Source organism: Periophthalmus magnuspinnatus, chromosome 22 (assembly GCF_009829125.3).
Source record: "Periophthalmus magnuspinnatus isolate fPerMag1 chromosome 22, fPerMag1.2.pri, whole genome shotgun sequence".
Classification (NCBI taxonomy): domain Eukaryota; kingdom Metazoa; phylum Chordata; class Actinopteri; order Gobiiformes; family Gobiidae; genus Periophthalmus; species Periophthalmus magnuspinnatus.
In genome coordinates this window covers 15,780,412-15,798,031 of record NC_047147.1, presented here as the reverse complement: position 1 = coordinate 15,798,031, position 17,620 = coordinate 15,780,412, and the positions used below count along the sequence as shown (strand labels likewise).

General features: G+C 40.5%; 2 protein-coding genes across 2 annotated transcripts; both read left to right on the top strand.

The window, feature by feature from the left end:
* The first annotated feature begins 149 nt into the window (after nucleotides 1-149).
* Nucleotides 150-8,013, top strand: kif15 (kinesin family member 15). The gene is made up of 35 exons (XM_055231311.1): nucleotides 150-290; nucleotides 720-750; nucleotides 881-1,067; nucleotides 1,190-1,266; nucleotides 1,343-1,380; nucleotides 1,449-1,546; nucleotides 1,619-1,798; nucleotides 2,117-2,326; nucleotides 2,396-2,521; nucleotides 2,595-2,717; nucleotides 2,807-2,948; nucleotides 3,015-3,109; nucleotides 3,190-3,399; nucleotides 3,478-3,652; nucleotides 3,722-3,854; nucleotides 3,931-4,072; nucleotides 4,155-4,319; nucleotides 4,410-4,538; nucleotides 4,727-4,832; nucleotides 4,904-5,069; nucleotides 5,155-5,305; nucleotides 5,378-5,463; nucleotides 5,538-5,616; nucleotides 5,697-5,783; nucleotides 5,864-5,968; nucleotides 6,050-6,172; nucleotides 6,249-6,395; nucleotides 6,629-6,727; nucleotides 6,786-6,950; nucleotides 7,019-7,113; nucleotides 7,192-7,258; nucleotides 7,359-7,396; nucleotides 7,467-7,599; nucleotides 7,681-7,812; nucleotides 7,882-8,013. Exons 2-35 carry the CDS (start codon nucleotides 722-724, stop codon nucleotides 7,963-7,965), a joined length of 4,122 nt encoding a protein of 1,373 aa, XP_055087286.1. The 5' UTR covers nucleotides 150-290; nucleotides 720-721; the 3' UTR covers nucleotides 7,966-8,013.
* A 234-nt stretch (nucleotides 8,014-8,247) lies between these two features.
* Nucleotides 8,248-17,565, top strand: tdrd9 (tudor domain containing 9). Its single transcript, XM_055231312.1, has 35 exons — nucleotides 8,248-8,476; nucleotides 9,615-9,739; nucleotides 9,812-9,879; nucleotides 10,034-10,255; nucleotides 10,558-10,680; nucleotides 10,760-10,840; nucleotides 10,914-11,078; nucleotides 11,148-11,251; nucleotides 11,325-11,438; nucleotides 11,508-11,592; nucleotides 11,667-11,724; nucleotides 11,802-11,906; nucleotides 11,970-12,067; nucleotides 12,141-12,272; nucleotides 12,358-12,520; nucleotides 12,599-12,662; nucleotides 12,736-12,799; nucleotides 12,878-12,922; nucleotides 13,055-13,108; nucleotides 13,418-13,534; nucleotides 13,631-13,738; nucleotides 13,813-13,913; nucleotides 13,982-14,152; nucleotides 14,576-14,687; nucleotides 14,801-15,016; nucleotides 15,096-15,185; nucleotides 15,248-15,505; nucleotides 15,589-15,756; nucleotides 15,918-15,988; nucleotides 16,058-16,167; nucleotides 16,231-16,327; nucleotides 16,402-16,540; nucleotides 16,792-16,910; nucleotides 17,000-17,072; nucleotides 17,170-17,565. Exons 1-35 carry the CDS (start codon nucleotides 8,358-8,360, stop codon nucleotides 17,266-17,268), a joined length of 4,038 nt encoding a protein of 1,345 aa, XP_055087287.1. The 5' UTR covers nucleotides 8,248-8,357; the 3' UTR covers nucleotides 17,269-17,565.
* Nucleotides 17,566-17,620: the final 55 nt, after the last annotated feature.

The window sequence follows — 17,620 nt, the reverse complement described above, 5'->3', positions numbered from 1 at the left end:
AATTAACTCTCAGGAAACGTGACACAAAACGCACTTCCGTGTTGTACAGCCAATGGAATCAGAAAGCGGATATGACGCCAGACAACAAGTCTACTGCTATGGTACTGCAGGTGGCGCTGTGGTCCGCTGCTTCTTTTGCCATTAAAAATAACAGAAGAAGAAATGTGACGCTGCCCGCCAATTTTAGAGCATGTAAACATTAGGTCCTGAGCCTAAACGGGACAGGCGAAAACTGTGGTATTTCTCAGTCTGAACGGTTTTTATATCGATAATAACTGCGAGTGGAAAAGGTAATAACCATACGGGACAGCGTAAGAACGTCCGGGTAATATAAACGGTGCACAACGTTGTCATTTTAGCCCGACTTTAATCAGAGTTGTTGCTGTTGCAAATTCCGCGAGCTAGACTTTTAACACAGTCTTGAGTGTTCTTTATGGATCTGTGTTTTCCATCAAATGTTTGTTATATATATATACATATATAAGTTATTTTGCAAACTTGTTCTAAGCAGATAGATCTAGGTAGAATTACCATGGAAACTCATGTAGAAAACAATTTATTTGTTCTGCTTGATTGGTTTAGAAATAACTGAGAAGGTCATTGTGCATTGTGTAAAAGCCTATACTTATGGTGTAGTGTGGCCTTATTCAGAAAATGTGTTTTGTTCATAAAGTTGTATAACATTCATGCTTTTGTGTAATGTCTAACTTTGTTTTCAGGAATGGCAGATTCATCTCCTCTTGTGGCTTGGTAATGTGCCTAAACAATACATCAACTATCTCTTCACTTCCTTTGGATCCTATTCAGCATTATTATTACCACTTATTTGTTTTTAATGCCTGTTGTCTGTGTGTTGTTGTGTTCATTTATGTTTTCCCAGCAGTGACAGTGACTCAATAAAAGTATTTGTGCGAGTGCGTCCTCTGACCCAGGGCACAGGGCTCACCACAGATGGGGATCAGAGCCTGTGTCTTAGCGTCACCTCCCCAAACACAATTCGGCTGCTCTCAAAGCCACAGCCGCGAATTTTCACTTACGACCATGTTGCTGATATGGACACTACTCAGGTTCAATGTCGATCTGTAACTTGTACACTAAAACCCCGTCCTCCTGTTCTGGTGGGCGGGTTGCTTTCTTTTGGTAATGGTATCTTCACATTTTGTGTGTGTGTGTGTGTGTTTTTCCCCAGGATGCAGTGTTTTCCTCTGTGGCCAAGAACATTGTTGAATCCTGCATGAATGGATATAATGGCACTATATTTGCATAGTAGGTGATATAGTGTGGCCTATCTTTTTGGTTATAACAAATCATTGCACTTGATAAATTATAATGTGCTCTGCAGTGGACAAACCGGCTCTGGGAAGACATTTACCATGCTTGGTGAGAATAAAATATATTAAACAAACAGTGGTGAACAGAGAACAATTCCTTATCAGTATACTTTTTAGGTCCTTCAGAATTGGATAATTTCACTGATGAATTGCGGGGAGTAATACCTCGCAGTTTTGAATATCTGTTTTTTCTCATTAATCGGGAAGTGGAAAGGGTGAGTCTTTTAGAAAACTGAAATATAAAAAAAATGTATCTTTCCTAATGTTTTTTTTTCCCTAATTTCTAGTCAAAACAATCCAAGAGCTTCCTCTGCAAATGTTCCTTTATTGAGATCTACAATGAACAGATTTATGATCTGCTGGACACCGCCTCAGCTAGCCTCTTTGTGAGAGAGAACATTAAGAAGGGTGTGTTTGTTGAGGGTGCTGTTGAGAAGTTTGTCAATTCAGCGGCTGAGGCCTACCAGGTACTCTTTTTGATGGTGATAGGTTGTATTTACATTAAGATCTAAGTATGTAGGGGGCTATTTTCAAGGGTTATAGAGGGATATTAAATTAGCACCATTGCCTTACCAATTAACTATTCAAAACAAATGTTTTGAATTGCCAAAAGTGCTCAGAATGGCACCTTTAAAGTGAAAACAGAAAAGGTTACATCTTGGCTCCAGTTAGTTTGCCAAATGTCTCTTCTGTTTTTTTCTGCTGTATTGTTCAGTCAAATAAAAGTCTTGGGACCAAAAATATCTTCATTTAAAATATGCTTTAATCAAAACCTCGTTTTTAAGGTTTTGTCTTTGGGATGGCGTAATCGCAGAGTAGCATCCACTTCAATGAACCGTGAGTCCTCTAGATCTCATGCTGTGTTCACCATGACCCTGGAGTCCAAAGAGTCCATCAATGAGGTGGTGAATATCCGGATGTCTCAGCTTAACTTGGTGGACCTGGCAGGATCAGAGCGGCAGAAGGACACACACACTGAGGGCTCCAGACTCAAGGTGCACTGTCTCCCATCAGCTTAATGGGACTGAAATGATGGTGGTACTAATTGTCTTTGCCATCTACAGGAAGCCAGCAGCATCAACCGCTCTTTGATGTGCCTTGGTCAGGTGATCATGGCTCTCGTCGATGTATCCAATGGAAAGAATCGCCATATTTGCTATAGAGATTCAAAACTAACATTCTTGTTAAGAGTAAGAGAAAATGTTTTAAGTTATTTATTTATTTTTTTTATCATTTTTTTCCACAATGTATTTTTTTCTGTAGGACTCTCTTGGAGGAAATGCCAAAACTTATATTATAGCAAATGTTCACCCTGGTTCTAAGTGCTTTGGAGAAACCCTTTCCACCCTACAATTTGCCCAAAGAGCGAAGCTGATCAAGAACAAAGTTTGTGATTATTACAATCCAACATTTTTTCAATTGATGTGCGTTTTGACAATTTACGCTTTTGTTTTCTTTCAATTAAAAATATTTAGGCTATTATTAACGAAGACACCCAAGGAAATGTGAGGCAGTTGCAAGCTGAAGTGAAAAAACTAAAGGAACAGCTTACGCTTGCACTTGCTTTAGGTGACTCTCAAAGGGATGTTGCCCCTGGAGGACCTGAAGTTCCAATTGGTAAAAGACCTATTAAGACCATACATAAATTGAATGTTTTTCATGACACCAACTGTCTGTTAACAGCTGGCCAACCTGTTGAAAGTCAGGACTGGATCCAGTACAAATCCAAGTTTATTGCTGCAGTTCGTCTTTGGAAGAGACGAGAAGAGGAGAAAAGGGTATATTCTCAAATTCAGCAGCATTGTATAGGTCATAGTGACAAGAGTAACAGAACGTTTCATGTGTGTCCTTACCACAGATGCTGCTTGAGAAAGTGGCTCAACTGGAAGAGGCCTGGAGTCAGAAAGATAAATTTATCCACTCGAGCCGCATGATAGTCAAGTTTCGAGAGGATCACATCTCTCGCCTAGAGAATAAAATCAAAACTGGACAAAACATATTCACAAATGAAGAAAGTCAGTCTGTCATTGACCAGCTCAAAGAGGAAATCAGCATTTTAAAAGAACAGGTACGAGTGTTTTGTTTTTTCGTGTACTTTATTTACTGAACTAACTCTGTCATGATTGGCCAATTATTTCCGGTATAGGTGGAACATCACCCCAAGATGACACGCTACGCTGCAGAGAATGTGAGCCTCCGAGAGGAAAACCGCCTGCTCCGCTCTCTGGAGTCTGTCATTCAGGCAGATGCAGCAGCAGCCCAGGTGTCAGCTGAGCTGGAAGCGGCCTTTCAGACAGCCATGGAGGCTGAAAGAACTGAGAGTAAGTCAATGAGATTACGTTACCTTTTAGTACAATGAATTACACTATTAACAGTTGGTATGTGGATAGCTCTCACAGCTCCAACAGCAGTGGATGTGGCCTCTGTCACAGCAATGGAGAAACTTAAAAATCAGCTTCTGCAAAAACAAGGAGACCTTGCTGCTGCACTTCAGGCTTTTGAGGAGTACAAGCAAGTCACCAAGTAAGTTAAGGGACATAGTGCAATAATAACTTCAATCATAAATACACTATTTGACTCTCTTCCTCCTCCTTACCAGGAGACAATTGTCTCAGCTGGAGTCAGATAAAAGGTATTTGGAGAAATCCAACCGACATTTAGAAAAAATACTGGAAGCAACTAATGCTTACAAAAAACAGGAGGTGTCAGAGCTGAATAGAATCCATGTTGAAACAATAAAGGTGAGACCTGAAATAATTTACATCTGAAATATGATATATTTTTAAATTATTTTAAATAAAATGTTTATTATTATTATTTTAGATTCTCACCACACCCACCAAAGCGTACAACCTGCGCTCCCGAATAGTGCCTTTTTCTAGTCCAGAGCACCTGAATGGTTCAGAAAATAATGAGGACATTTGGAATGAGCAGCCTCCAACTGAAATGACAGAAATGGCTCTGACTGAGGAACTACGACAAGTGCAGGTACAGAGAGTTAAGTGTATGTCTTACTTGTACTAGTACAAAGTAAAGTAAGTAAAAGACCCTCACAAGTTGATTTTTGTGGTCTTACAGGACCAGGCTGGTCTTGTCCAATCGCAGCTGGATGAGGCTGAGCTGAAAAATGGCAAACTCTTACAGGAAATCTCGAGGCTGGAGGAGCAGATTACTCTGCTCTCTGAGGAGTGTAACTGTATTAATGAGGTCAGTCAGGTGTCTATCTAATTGCTCTCAGTTGCTTCACAATGAAAGCTCTGCAGAACTGTCTCTGAATTGGTGCCAATTTCCAGAACAATGTTTTTGAATTTTAACTACATTTCTATACAGTGGTTAACTGGAGTTGTATTTATTTAGCAAATATAACACAATGTATCTCCCTTGTTTTGTTAAAGCGCCTCTGTGTTGAGAGAGCTGACAGGACCAATGAGCAACTTCAACTCCAAGAAACCATCACAAGTCTACAGCAAAGTGTCCTGTCTGAACAGCAGACAGCAGAAGGTATAAATGTGTGTTGAACATATTTCAAATGAAATGGTAATGTACATTTGGGACTGTGGAGGTTGTTTCAGTTTTACAGAATGAGATCCGGGACCTACGCATGGTACTACAATCTTCAGACAAAGAGCTGGCCTCTGTTAAAGAGCAGCTGAAGAATTGTGAGGCAGAGCAGCAGAAAGAAGTGAGCCATCTGTCCAACAGTCTGATCAGCACACAGCTGCAGCTTGACAAAGTCCAGTCAGTTCCAATATGGTCCTCCTCTTGTCCTCTGTGGGCCTGCTCCACCCTCATGTATGTGTTTGTGTGTGTGTCTGTGTCACAGGCTGGAGTGGGAGCAGCTCTTGGAGCAGCACCGGCTTCTTCAGGACGGTTTGGATCAAAATCAGGCTGAGGCCAAGTTTGAAACTGACCAAACCAAGCAGCATCTTCACGACAGCCAACAGAAGATTGAGGAGTTGAAGACACAGATTACTGTGAGCAAAGTGATTCTACATGCTGTGGTAAAAATGTTGAGATGATGAAAACTAAACTCTGTTATTTGGTAGGATTTGGTTAGTGCTCTGAAAGCAGAACAAGAAAACACAAAGTCCTTGTTGTCTCAGTTGAGAGAAAACAAAGAGAGTGCATCAAAGTGGGTGTTGTGTTTTTAGGATCATTTACCAAATGTAAATAGTGTTTGCTTTTAAATGGATTCTGTTTCTCTAGAGAACTTGTGGAAACAGTGGAGATAAATTCACAACTTAAAAAAGAGGTCTCCGAGCTCAACACACAGAATTACCAGCAGGTATTTTCAATGATGATGCTGATGTTGTTATATAGCAGAGCAGTCACACTAACCTTTTATTTATCATTTCAAATCTCAAGGCATCCAGACTTTTGACTCTAGAGCAAAGCTTAATTTCTGCCACTGATAAAATAAAGAGCCTGGAGCAGAAGATGGAACAGGATAAAGTGAAAATATTATATATGAAATTATCATTGCAGTTTGACAACTTTTGTGATTTTCAAAATAACTGGCCTTACTCTTTCAGGATGTTGTGGTAGACTTAATAAACCAAACCAGAGAGTTGCGCAGTGATCTAAGCCAAAAAGACACTACCATCACTCACCTCACTGAAGATTTAAAGGAGATCACTGTAGGTTTACTTATTAATCTATAATAATAAAACTCTTTTATTCTCCTAAAACAATTGTGTTAAACATAATATCTTTTACAGATAAAGTACAATGGTGTGTGCCAGGAACGTGAGGATATCCGTGAGGAAAAGTCCAGGTTGCAAAAAGAATCGGTGGAGCTGAAGGAGTCTATGGACCGGAGAGAAGCATCTAACAAAATAGAAGTGTGTGAAGTCTCTTTTCTTTTCTTTGCTGTTGTTTCTACTTTGGGCTCCCGCTTGATGAGTGTGCACGTTTTAGGTGGAGGTGCTGCAGGAGGAAGTGGCCTATGCCACAGAAGAGGTGGAGAGGCTCACAAAGGTGCTAGATGAGCAGAATGCGCTCCTTCAGGCTTCTCAAGAACAAGTGACCCAGAAGGATGCCATGATCAAAAGCCTGCAGCAGAAGGTATCACATCTAAGGCTACATAATTACCGTAATACTTTATTACCCCATAATTAATACTTCCTTCACCCAACATGACTGCTGATCTTCTTTTAACCTCCTTTTAGCCTTTTCTGCAAGCAACATTATTTTAAGAAATCTAGCAATCTACAAAGCTCTCACAACATCAATATAAGCAGCAGATTAATTATGACATAAGATCTGATTTATAATTCGGGTTGTTTTTTGTTTTTAAGGTGCAACAACAGCAGGAAGTGGTAGAAAAAAGTGTTAGAAACTACATACCTCATCCACAAACTCCAACAATGACTGTGACTCCAAAGTTTGCATCTCGGGTAAGTGTGTAGTAAAAGGCTTATTAAAGTCATAGTACAAATATTTGTCTTGTTTCAGACCCCATGCACTCCAGGCAGCTTCAACAGAGATCTCAGCCAGGTTCTGGAGAGCCAGGAGAGGGAGCTGGAAAACCGCCGCTCTTCCATGATGACCATGGAGATCCTGCTGGCAGAGCTGAATGCTGAGAGGACTGCCAAGAATGAGGAGATCCAGAGGCTTAAGGTAGTCTGTTATAATGCAGTGTTTTTTTGTTTACATTTTTTTTTCAATCTATTATGTTTTGTTTTTAGACTCAACTAACTGAAAAAGAAATGGTACGGTTGGAGATTCAGGCGTTGGTGGATCAGTTTTATTCTAAGCAAACACAAACCCCGGATTCTAATGGGTTGGTTCTTTATTATGTGTACACATACAGATATAAAGAAGGCATAGTGACAAATGCATGAATCTGTTTTTATTACAGTGTCGAGTTGAGTGAAGCTATTAACAAGTCCATTCTAAAAGAATTACAAGATGAGAAAGCAGATAAGGTTTGCATATTTGAAATTGAATCAAAATGTGTTTAAATTTTTTTCAGATTTTTATGATATGTATTAAAAAATAACTCATCATCTTGTCACCCTTGAATAGAACGCTATACTGCAGAAGCTGTCAGACATGCAGAAAAAGTAAGTTAGATCTTGGTTTTGTGTAGGTGTAGTGTGTATTTGTGCCCTTTAAGGTTAAACTTGTGTTCAGAATGCTGGCTCAGGAGTCTCTACTGGCCCAGTCTCAAACCTGCGTCCAGGAGCTCACCTCTGAGCTGAGGAACCGCTGTTTGGAGCTTAGGGAGCTGAACCAGAGGGTGCTCGATGAGGAGAAGCTTCTCCAGGTCAGACACAAGTTATGGGGCGACTCACTGACCTCATTAAGCACATTTATGTGCTCATTGCTCAGTTATGTGGTTTTACAGGAGAATGAGGTTCTACGTAAGCAGAATGTTCAACTGTCAGAAGAGAATGGAAAACTTGTTGGGCACAAAAATCACAAACAGAGGATAGAGTATCTGGTGAAATTAAAGAAGGACAACACCAAGCTTCAGGAGGTATGCTGGAGTGATCTGATGCTTTTGTTGTTTTTCATGTTCTTACATTTTCATATTTGTTTTTTAAAGGAAAATGAAAAGCTGAGATCTGAACTCAATTTGCTACGAGAAAACATTGGATGTCTCCCAGCTCTGCCAGCAGAGTTGTTGTAATTTATATTATAAAACTGGGATTTCCTTTTTTATTATGTTTTTAATATTTTATAATCAAAAACTGAAATACAAGACATTTGTTTTTATTTGCATAATTAGACTGTGGAGATGTACAGTAGTAATCATTAACATGAATCTGGAGATTATTCAGAATTTTAATAAATGAATGTGTCTCATTGATTTTTTTTTTTTTTTTTCCCTCCTTCGTTTCTACATTTTGGCTGAATGCTAGGTCTACCTATCATAAGGCTGCATATCATTTTGAGACGTGTGCAGTTCTGTGCGTCTGTGGGTCACACCTTGTCCAACCACATGTCTGTAGACGTTCGCTCTGCACGTGCTTGAGATGACGCTTGGCGGTTTAGGATCAGAATATTGACATCTATAACACAATGAAGAAGGTTTTTACCGCAGAGCAAATATCGGACTGGTTCACGTCTGGAGCCACATTTGCTAACGTTAAAATTACAGATGAAGTCACTGAAGTGAAGTTGCCCACTCAAGAAAATTGGTGAGTAGCTAACTAAGTAGCTAACTCCCGTGTAACCGTAAACAGCTTCATTGTTAAATCAGCGGCCGCACAGAAAGTGCACGCCACTGTCACGTCCATTTAATCAAGCTTATTACACCAACTTCCACTACACGGCCATATAACAAATGAGGCCGTGTGTCTATATAGAGAAAGGATAAAATATGAAATGCCTAGTGCCAGGGTGGAGACAATTGTGGAGACCGGAGAGTGTAAAACTCACAGTAAAGTCACCTGAGCACAGATGGGTGGTTTAGAGTAAATTAAGACGGTGATAACAATGAATCAAACATAGCTGTTCAACTTTTAAGTGGCCAAAGGAATATTATTTAAATTGCCCCCTACAGGGAAAGATCGTGAAATCAATAGGTTTGCAGTCATGATGCATTCACAACTCCATTGGTTATTTCTGTAACATTTTATAGAGGCCAAATTCCGTTTACAATTAGCTTTAGTCTTTGCACTGACAGACCTCAGTCATTTCCCAACACATCCAGTTATTCAGTAGTCCATGTAGATAACCGCTACTGCATCAACCTTGCTGACTGCTGTGCTCTCAATGGGACCAGTGCACAAGTTGTGTCAGGGCAAATTGAACGACATCTTGGAATACATCTCGATTCACCAAACTCTCAACTCCTCAATTACAAATGGAACAAGACAGAGGCGCGCCCCACACACACCTGCACTGCTCTAATAAAAAGGCAAAGACCAGCAGATCTGGTTGACTTGAACCCAAAAAGGCACAAATCTCCCCAAACGAGCAACTTGATTTAGACTAGGGGTCTCCAACCTTTTTCCTCCAGGAGCTACTTTTTATAAAATGAAAAGGAGCTACTATTTTTAGCAGTTGCAAGAAATTGAGTAAATATAAGGGCCCTGGTAAACCTTTAATGGGGTACAGTTAGATGCCTATAAAACATAAACTACTATCCATTTATTATTGCACAGTTAGGTATTAAGATGATACATTTGCAATCATAATAATTAATACATTTTTAGATATTTAGCACAATATGTATAATTCAGAAATCCCTTGGCAAGCTGCTTGGAAGGAGGTGGAGAGCAACAGGTTGGAGACCCCTGATTTAGGCTATAACACACTCAACTTCTTAAACAGTGGGAAGCCGTCAGAGACGACAGAGACAGCCCCCAGAGATTGTCCTACAAATTGTGACGGTAAAGGGACTACAGCAACCTCAAAAAGTAAGGCACAAAGTTCTCCCATACAAGAGACTCAAAAAAGTAAGTACTGTAGTTTTTATATTTCATTTGGTATATTTGCTGGTCTTTTAATATCATATTGTGACATATCAGGTAGCACACCACCTACACTGACCAGCTATGAGTACCCCAGCCTGCCAATCACCAAAAACAGACAGAAGGTAAATATTTCTAAGTAAGTGATAGTGTATCCAAATTAAATGTAATTATTCCTCCAAACAATGATAGTGAGTTTGTTATAGGCTGGACTTCAGCATTAACTATCAAGATCAGCCAAACACCAGTAATGATGCATTTCTACCTTTTGCCCTCTAGCTTATATCCCTTATAGAAAACAATTCTGTTGTGATCATTCGAGGAGCCACGGGCAGCGGTAAGACCACCCAGGTGCCACAGTACATTTTGGACCATTACAACAAGAAGAGCGCTCCATGCAACATTGTGGTCACACAGCCTCGGAAAATTGGGGCCACAAGTATTGCCCGATGGGTTGCTTCACAGAGGAAGTGCGCCTTAGGCAGTCTAGTTGGATATCAGGTTTGTGTTGAGATGAATTATTGATTTTGGGTCATAATAGCCAGATATGAATGAGCAGTGATTGGAAACTTCATTTGATAACCATTGATAGCTTTCCAACAATATTATAAACATTATGTAACATTATTATAAAAGTACAATATTATACATACTTATAATAATTGCTGACATTTTTATATTTTATGGCATACATTTTTCTTTAGTATTACTACGGCATGCTGCGCATACTTAAGGAAATATTTTCTGAAATGTATGTAACAGTGTAAAAGTTGTAAATTCAGTTTGACATTGGCTCTTGTCAGGTGGGATTAAAGAAGATGGCCACAGAACACACTAGTCTGATCTACATGACCACTGGAGTGCTGCTCCAAAAGCTGGTTAGAGCAAAGTGTCTCACAGAGTACACTCACATCTTTGTGGATGAGGTAAAGTGTAATGTAATGTTGATGTCTTTACCTGAATACTTAATTAAGATTTAAGCTGCTAGTCTTGGGACTGCACTAGGTTCATGAGCGCACTGAGGAAATGGACTTTCTCCTCCTGATTTTGAGAAAACTCCTCCACTCAAACTCTCGTTATGTAAAGGTAAATGCAGCATTATTTTTTTTTTATTTTGTAACACATGACTCTTTCTGACTCGGGTTTAATGCTTTGACAGATCATCCTCATGTCTGCCACTATCAACTGCGGACAGTTTGCTGAATACTTTAGCACCTCTGTCCGGGGAAAAATAAATCCAGCCTATGTGTTTGAGGTAGAGGGTGCTCCATATACTATTGACGAGTTTTATTTGGAAGACCTCCAGCACCTATTTCCTTATAGAGTAAGCATGTGTGCTGTAATGTACCTTATCCTGTTGTGCCCAAAGACTAAGGACAGTTTGTTCTGTCAGACCAAGCTCCCTCAACCAGATGATCCTTTCATTTCTGTGGACATGTACAACATTGCTGTCAGCCTCATTCAGAGTTTTGATGAAGTGGAGGGTAAAGATTGCAGGTACCACCTTCAAAGCACTTAAAACCTGAAAAAGTCAAATATGAAACAACAAAAAAATGTATGTATGAGACAGTCTAGGGGACTCCAGAGAAACCTCCTCAGAGCGAGGCAGTGTGCTGGTTTTCCTCCCTGGATTACATGAGATATGCTACATGCAGGAGGCCTTGTCCAAGTTTGTCCATAAAAGGTGGGATTTGTTCCGTAATCATCACTTTGGAAGAACCTGCACATTTCTTTATTTTAAATCTTTCATCAGACTGCAGGTGTATCCACTGCACTCCACTGTGACCCTGGAGGAACAGAATGGGGTGTTTTTGCCCCCTGTACCTGGATACAGGAAGGTAAACACAGGTTACTATATTGCATTTGAGCATTATAGTGTTGATTTTGCATCATCTCTGAACTATGTTGTCAGGTCATTTTGTCTACAAATATCGCAGAGAGTTCAGTCACAGTTCCAGATGTCAAATATGGTCAGCATGCTTTTTATGTGCTCCCAGTGTTCTGGTTGTATCTATTATTGTTAAATAATTATACACATTTTTTACAGTCATTGACTTCTGTCTGGCACGTCACCTAGTCTGTGATCCAGACACTAATTACCAGTCCTTGCAACTGACCTGGGCATCCAAAATCAACAGCAGTCAGCGAAAAGGTAAAACATTGAACCTGTGTGTCCCTTTTCCAAATCTAAGCTCTGCTTCTGTCCTTTGTGCAGGCAGAGCTGGGCGAGTGTCAAAAGGATTCTGCTACCGCCTGGTGACTCGCGACTTCTGGAAGAATGAGATTCCTGATTACATGATTCCAGAGATGCTGGTAAGATGCCTCTTCTGTCATGTTTTTATATTTAGTAAAAATAAGTATCTCAAGTTGTTGACTGTTCCCTCAGCTTGCCCCCTTGGGCACTATATTGTTGAAGGTGAAGCTCCTGGACATGGGTGATCCCTGCTCGGTTCTGTCCACAGCTCTCTCACCTCCAAACCATGATGACATCGTGAAGACTGTACTGCAGCTTAAGGAGGCAAGCAAACTGAAAACAGGAAGTCTCATTTCACTTCACTTCTTACAATTGTAAGATGGCTTAATCAGGTATACATTTCTCGTAGATGGGAGCACTGTCAACCATCAATGAGACCTGCTTTCAGAATGAAGATGGGGAGCTGACCTTTTTGGGTCGAGTACTGGCTCATCTGCCTGTAGACTTGTACCTGGGAAAAATGATTGTTCTGGGGCATGTCTTCGGATGTCTGGAAGAGTGTCTCATCATTGGTCTGTGTATTAATGCCCACTACTGCTACAAACTGTAAAGTACTACTGAATACAGTTATTCTTCTTTCTTATTTGCAGCTGCCTCACAGTCTATGAAAAGCTTCTTTGCCATACCGTCCATGCAACAACTCGCTGGCCACAGGTCAGTTAGTGCTGTTTAAATTTGGAGGTAATGATTGAACTGGTCAATATAAATGTATACTTACTTATCACAGAAGTAAGTTGTCTTTTGCGCGAGGCACACCAAGTGATTCCATTGCATTTGTTAATGCCTTCAAGGTAAAGTGGAAGTCAACAAAAAGTCCTATTACTTGAAAAAAAATTCACAATAATCCTAAAATGTATTGCTTCCTTTAGGCTTGGTATTCTTCCAAAAAGAAAGGACAACTTAGACACCCAAAGGTAAGCAACAGAGTGTACCTGCATATTTGCGTAGTTATACAAAATAATACTTTACATAAATATATTTTGTGTAGTATAGTGACATTCCAAAAATGCCTGAAAGTTGGTCTTCTTGCTTGTACTTTCTTTCAGGATGAGTTGGACTGGGGAAAGGAGAACTTCATACAGATTAAAAGAATCAGAGAGGTACTCGTATACGTTTAGTGTTGTAAGGATCAGTGTACACCAATGCTTTCTCCCCATCATCATCTCTCATCATTGTGTTATTGATTATTAGGGATTTAACAAGAATGCCTTATGCTCTACAATATATTTAAATTCTGAACCAATTCTCTTAATATATTAGAAGGTAGTCTAGAAGTTGCTTAAAACTCCCATAAGGTTTATGTTAAACTAGGTGCAAATATTCCTAGATTTTTTTTATGCATGCCTAATCTCTATGAGGGCATTCTTTAATACTGACTGAAGTAGCAAATTAGCTGTAATTCTCTTCAGGTGGCAGAGCTGTTTGAAGACCTGAAGACGCGTGTGTCACAGTTCAACATGCACATCCCTGAGAGCAGCCAGCCCCTGGATTACACCAGCACACACCAGCAGAAGTTCATTCTAGAGGTGTGCTGTGCTGCTAGCATGATTAGCCTCTGCAGTGTGCCTACATGAATTTTACAAGATGATGCTTAAATGCTGTTGTTGCTTCTCCGGGCTCAGGTGGTCATTGCTGGAGCATACTATCCCAACTACTTTGTTCAGGGAGAAGTCGATGAATACCTTGCCTCAAGAGAGCTGAGCAATCTTAGCCCCAGAACAACTGTAGTGGTAAAGGTTGCAATGTTTGTTCACTTTATTTTTGTGCATCTTTTCCATATCATTCAGTCCAATTATGTTTTTAGGTGAGGAATCTTCCCCCATACAGTTTTCTCTACTACAAACAACTGCAGTCCCTCTTCCGTCTGTGTGGCCTGGTCAAAGCCATTTCTTTTGACAACTCCAGGTGTGTTGTCACTTTGTCTTTGCCTTTTCCAACTCAGCCTCAGTCTAGGACAGTGTGCGTGTTTTCAGGGCATATGTTGAGTTCACCAGGCATCCTCAGGACTCTGGAGTGCTCCCTAGTGTGTCCCTAGCCCTCCTCCTATGCCAGCAGAGTCCTGCCCTTCAGCTGTCTGTGTACCCCATTGACCAGATCGAAATGTGTGCAGGGCATAGGAACGTCACTCGCCTCAAACATGGACGGTAATCTTCAGAACACATTTGTGTTTTAATATTCATGAGTTTTTGTTTTTTTTTATTCAAACAAAGTTGTAGTCCAGCCACATAGAATGTTGTAACTACTCTGGGTGGGTATTATATATATTATATAGTTGTTTATATATTGCTAGTTATACTCACATATGGCTTGCAGTTGTTTTCGCTTCTTCTTGCCTAATCTTAACTTAAATTAACCCAAATGTTGGAGATCTAATACTGAAAGATTTAATTCATGGGGACCTCCTTTTTGGTTCCCACAAAGCAAAAGGTCCACATGAAGTACACTGTGCTTAATAGCAATTACCTCTCCACACATACACAGACTTGTAACCCATTAACTTGAAACAAGTCAGACTTGCAGTTATTATTTTATTTATCTGTCACTGTGTGTTGTGCATTGCTGTCCAGTGTGAGTGTGGACTTCCAGACCCAAAGCGTGTCCCCCATAGGACTCATAAGTGGTGAAATTGACCCTGAAAAGCTTCCTTCAAACCAAATGTTTGTTGTCAACATCACTGAGGTCAGTCTATACTATGAGCTGCATAGACAGCTCATAGTAGCAAATTGTAGATGTATTTGGAACAACCGTTTTCTTTGATTGACTGTTCTGGTTGGTATAAACCTGTGTCCCAGGTGGTGGAGGTGGGTCACTTCTGGGGGTTCTGTGCAGATGAAGCCAGCATGGAGAAGCAGCATCACATGACTTCAGAGATAAACCGTCGTCCTCTCCAGCCGTTGTCAGTGTCTCTATACTCCAACCTTGTTTGTCTGGCCCCATATTCTGAGGTCAATGACCAGAGTATGTACTACCGCGCCAAGGTCCTGCACATGCGTGGAAACACTGTGGAGGTAGGGCTGGTTTTAGATATCTTTTTAATACTATTTTTGTTAAATATTTTATATACATGTAAATCTGTCAAACTATTAGGTGTTCTTCTTGGACTTTGGAAACACATTGGTGGTTCCTTGCAGCAGCCTCAGAGAGTTGCCCCTGGACCTTCTTTCTGAACCATTTCAGGTACAACTCCCTCTTTCTGTCATTTCCTCTGATGCCTTTCTTACGTCTGCTGCTCCTTTCAGGCCCAAGAATTCCAGATCATGGGAATGCGTCCCTCCGCACAGTCCATAATTCTAGGCAATCCATGGAGCAGCAGATCCCGACATCGCTTTGCCACTTTGGTGAAGGGCCACTCCTTAATTGTGTCCCTCTACTCCATCCTCCATGGAGTGATGAGAGTGGAACTGCTCATCAGCACAGACACCTTACAGTCCAGTATCCGAGACATTCTGGTGAAGGAAGGACATGCCGAGAAGGCTGATGAGAGCTTTGAGTCCAAGGTAAAGGAGGGTGCTTAGTTTGGGTCATAATTGTCAGACAATATGGTGGGGTCTGAATCTTCTGCACCTCCTTTTACTTTTAGCAAAATCATGAGGTGCTCATGTCTGTGTACAAGGACATGAAGGATGGAACTTATGTGAGCAACTCCATCGGTACATCATGGCAAGAGCGCAAACAAGAGGAGCAGGAAGTTATCAACAATCTCCTGGAACACTTCAGCAAGGCCCACCTGAATTTCTCCAAGACAAAGGCTAGATACCACATAACCCACACATTTTACAAGAACTTGATCTTAACTCTACATGTTTGTGCTCTTTGTTAAATGAACGTTTGCAGTTGTGCGCAATTATTAGATGTCCTGTATTTAATGAGCACACAATTTGGACTGACTATGTGATCTTTATTTTATAGGTGCATTTGCATGGACCATATAGCCCCAATAAGATCTCTTTCAAGAGCCTAAACCATAGGATTTTGTACAAGTGAGTGGATCCTGCTGAATGTTCCAACAGAATGACCACATCTCAAGTGCTGTGTGTTATCTTGTTCAGGACGGTTACCATAGAGAGGACTAGTATGAATTCTTTGGCCATAAATGAAAATCCTCACTACAAACACCAGAGGATGCTGGTGGCTGGAACAGTCTCTGTCAACTCTACTGGTACTTCCCCATCAAAAAATACTGCACCTGTTTGATGTTTTTCAGTATTGAATCTTTGTGTAGGTACTCGTATTCTTCTGAAAGAAACTACCTTGATGCCTGACATCCCTGGTCTGCCTGTGCTCATCACTATGCTCTTCACTCCTGTCATGGAACTTCGGTGAGTGACATCAGCATCTTATAGTTTTTTTGTAACTATGGAAACAGTTGAAACTCACTATGGGTCTGTGTCAGGACCAACGAGGAGCGCACAGCATACACTGGGGCTCTGTGCGGCCTGGGATGGAACAGCAACACACAGGAAGGCGTCCTTCCGGAGCACGACATCGAGCTGGCCTTTGATGTCAAGTTTGACGTGGAAGATATCACTGAGGTGAGTCTTCATCTGCTTGAGTAAGCCATGAGTCCTGTCCTGAATTACACCACTAAATACAAATATAAACTAATGTTATCAGACTGTTTAGAGGGAAAGACTGTCTAGAATTTTGATTCATGGTCCATGCGTGAATAAATAAATAAGTGATAAATTGCTTGTAATTTTGTCTGGGATATGGATTTTTTGGGCCTGAATTGAACTTCATTTGCCATGGTGCAGTGATAAAGGGTGTACATTTTCCTTCTCAGATCAATGCTCTCCGACTGGCAGTGAATCAACTGGTATGTGAGGGGCCAAGTGGGACACTTCATCTTGGCTCTGACCAGACTGCCCAGCTACAAGATGACTGCAGGGAGCGACTGATCAGGTCTTTAAGCGGACATTGTTTTGGATTGTAAATAATAGTTAGGTCTAATACTTAAGTCCATTTGCTCTAAAAATATTTTTGTGTTGCAGACTATTCAGTAAATACCCAGCACGAGAGGTCACCCCTCCGATGTATTACAGTCCGAAGGAAAAATGGAACCAGGTGTGGCTCATGATATGGTCATCGAACTTAATCCACACTCAACATGAAGGCTGCTGCTGAGTGATTTTACTTAAAATATTTTTCTCAAAACTTTCAGGTGGATCCGTCTCTCAAAATGGATATAGTCCAACCTGAGTCTGAGAAATCCAGAGGAGTCTTGTTCCACCTTCATCCCGTTACACTGTTGAACACTTGAAAGTTTTCCTGCTAAATTTGGACGATGTTAGTCATCTCTAGTTTTGTGTATTATTAGTTTATTTTTACAGTCTATAAATATATAATTGTTTGTTTTATAGCACATTTAAATATTTGATCTTTTCCTGTTGAGGTTATATAAGAAAGAATACCTGTTGTTGATAAGCATCTTATTAAAAGTTGGTTGCAATTGTTTATTTTGTAGCACTTTTTAGTAAGATATCTGCTGGGGCAAGCCAAACTTTGAGTCACTAAACATGACTTTCTTTCATGCATAAACAAAACTAAAATCTTGCCCATCTGGAAGCTTTTCCTTTTGTGTTTAGCTCAACTTACTGCCACGTGACTGCCAT

Bases quoted from the DNA above. Each gene is read 5' to 3' on its own strand.
- kif15 (XM_055231311.1), top strand. From the start codon at position 722: ATGGCAGATTCATCTCCTCTTGTGGCTTG. The intron at 751-880 runs GTAATGTGCCTA...ATGTTTTCCCAG, and splicing joins TCATCTCCTCTTGTGGCTTG to CAGTGACAGTGACTCAATAA. The intron at 7,397-7,466 runs GTAAGTTAGATC...ACTTGTGTTCAG, and splicing joins CTGTCAGACATGCAGAAAAA to AATGCTGGCTCAGGAGTCTC.
- tdrd9 (XM_055231312.1), top strand. From the start codon at position 8,358: ATGAAGAAGGTTTTTACCGCAGAGCAAATATCGGACTGGTTCACGTCT. The intron at 12,521-12,598 runs GTCTGTGTATTA...TCTTATTTGCAG, and splicing joins GGAAGAGTGTCTCATCATTG to CTGCCTCACAGTCTATGAAA. The intron at 15,506-15,588 runs GTAAAGGAGGGT...TTTTACTTTTAG, and splicing joins ATGAGAGCTTTGAGTCCAAG to CAAAATCATGAGGTGCTCAT.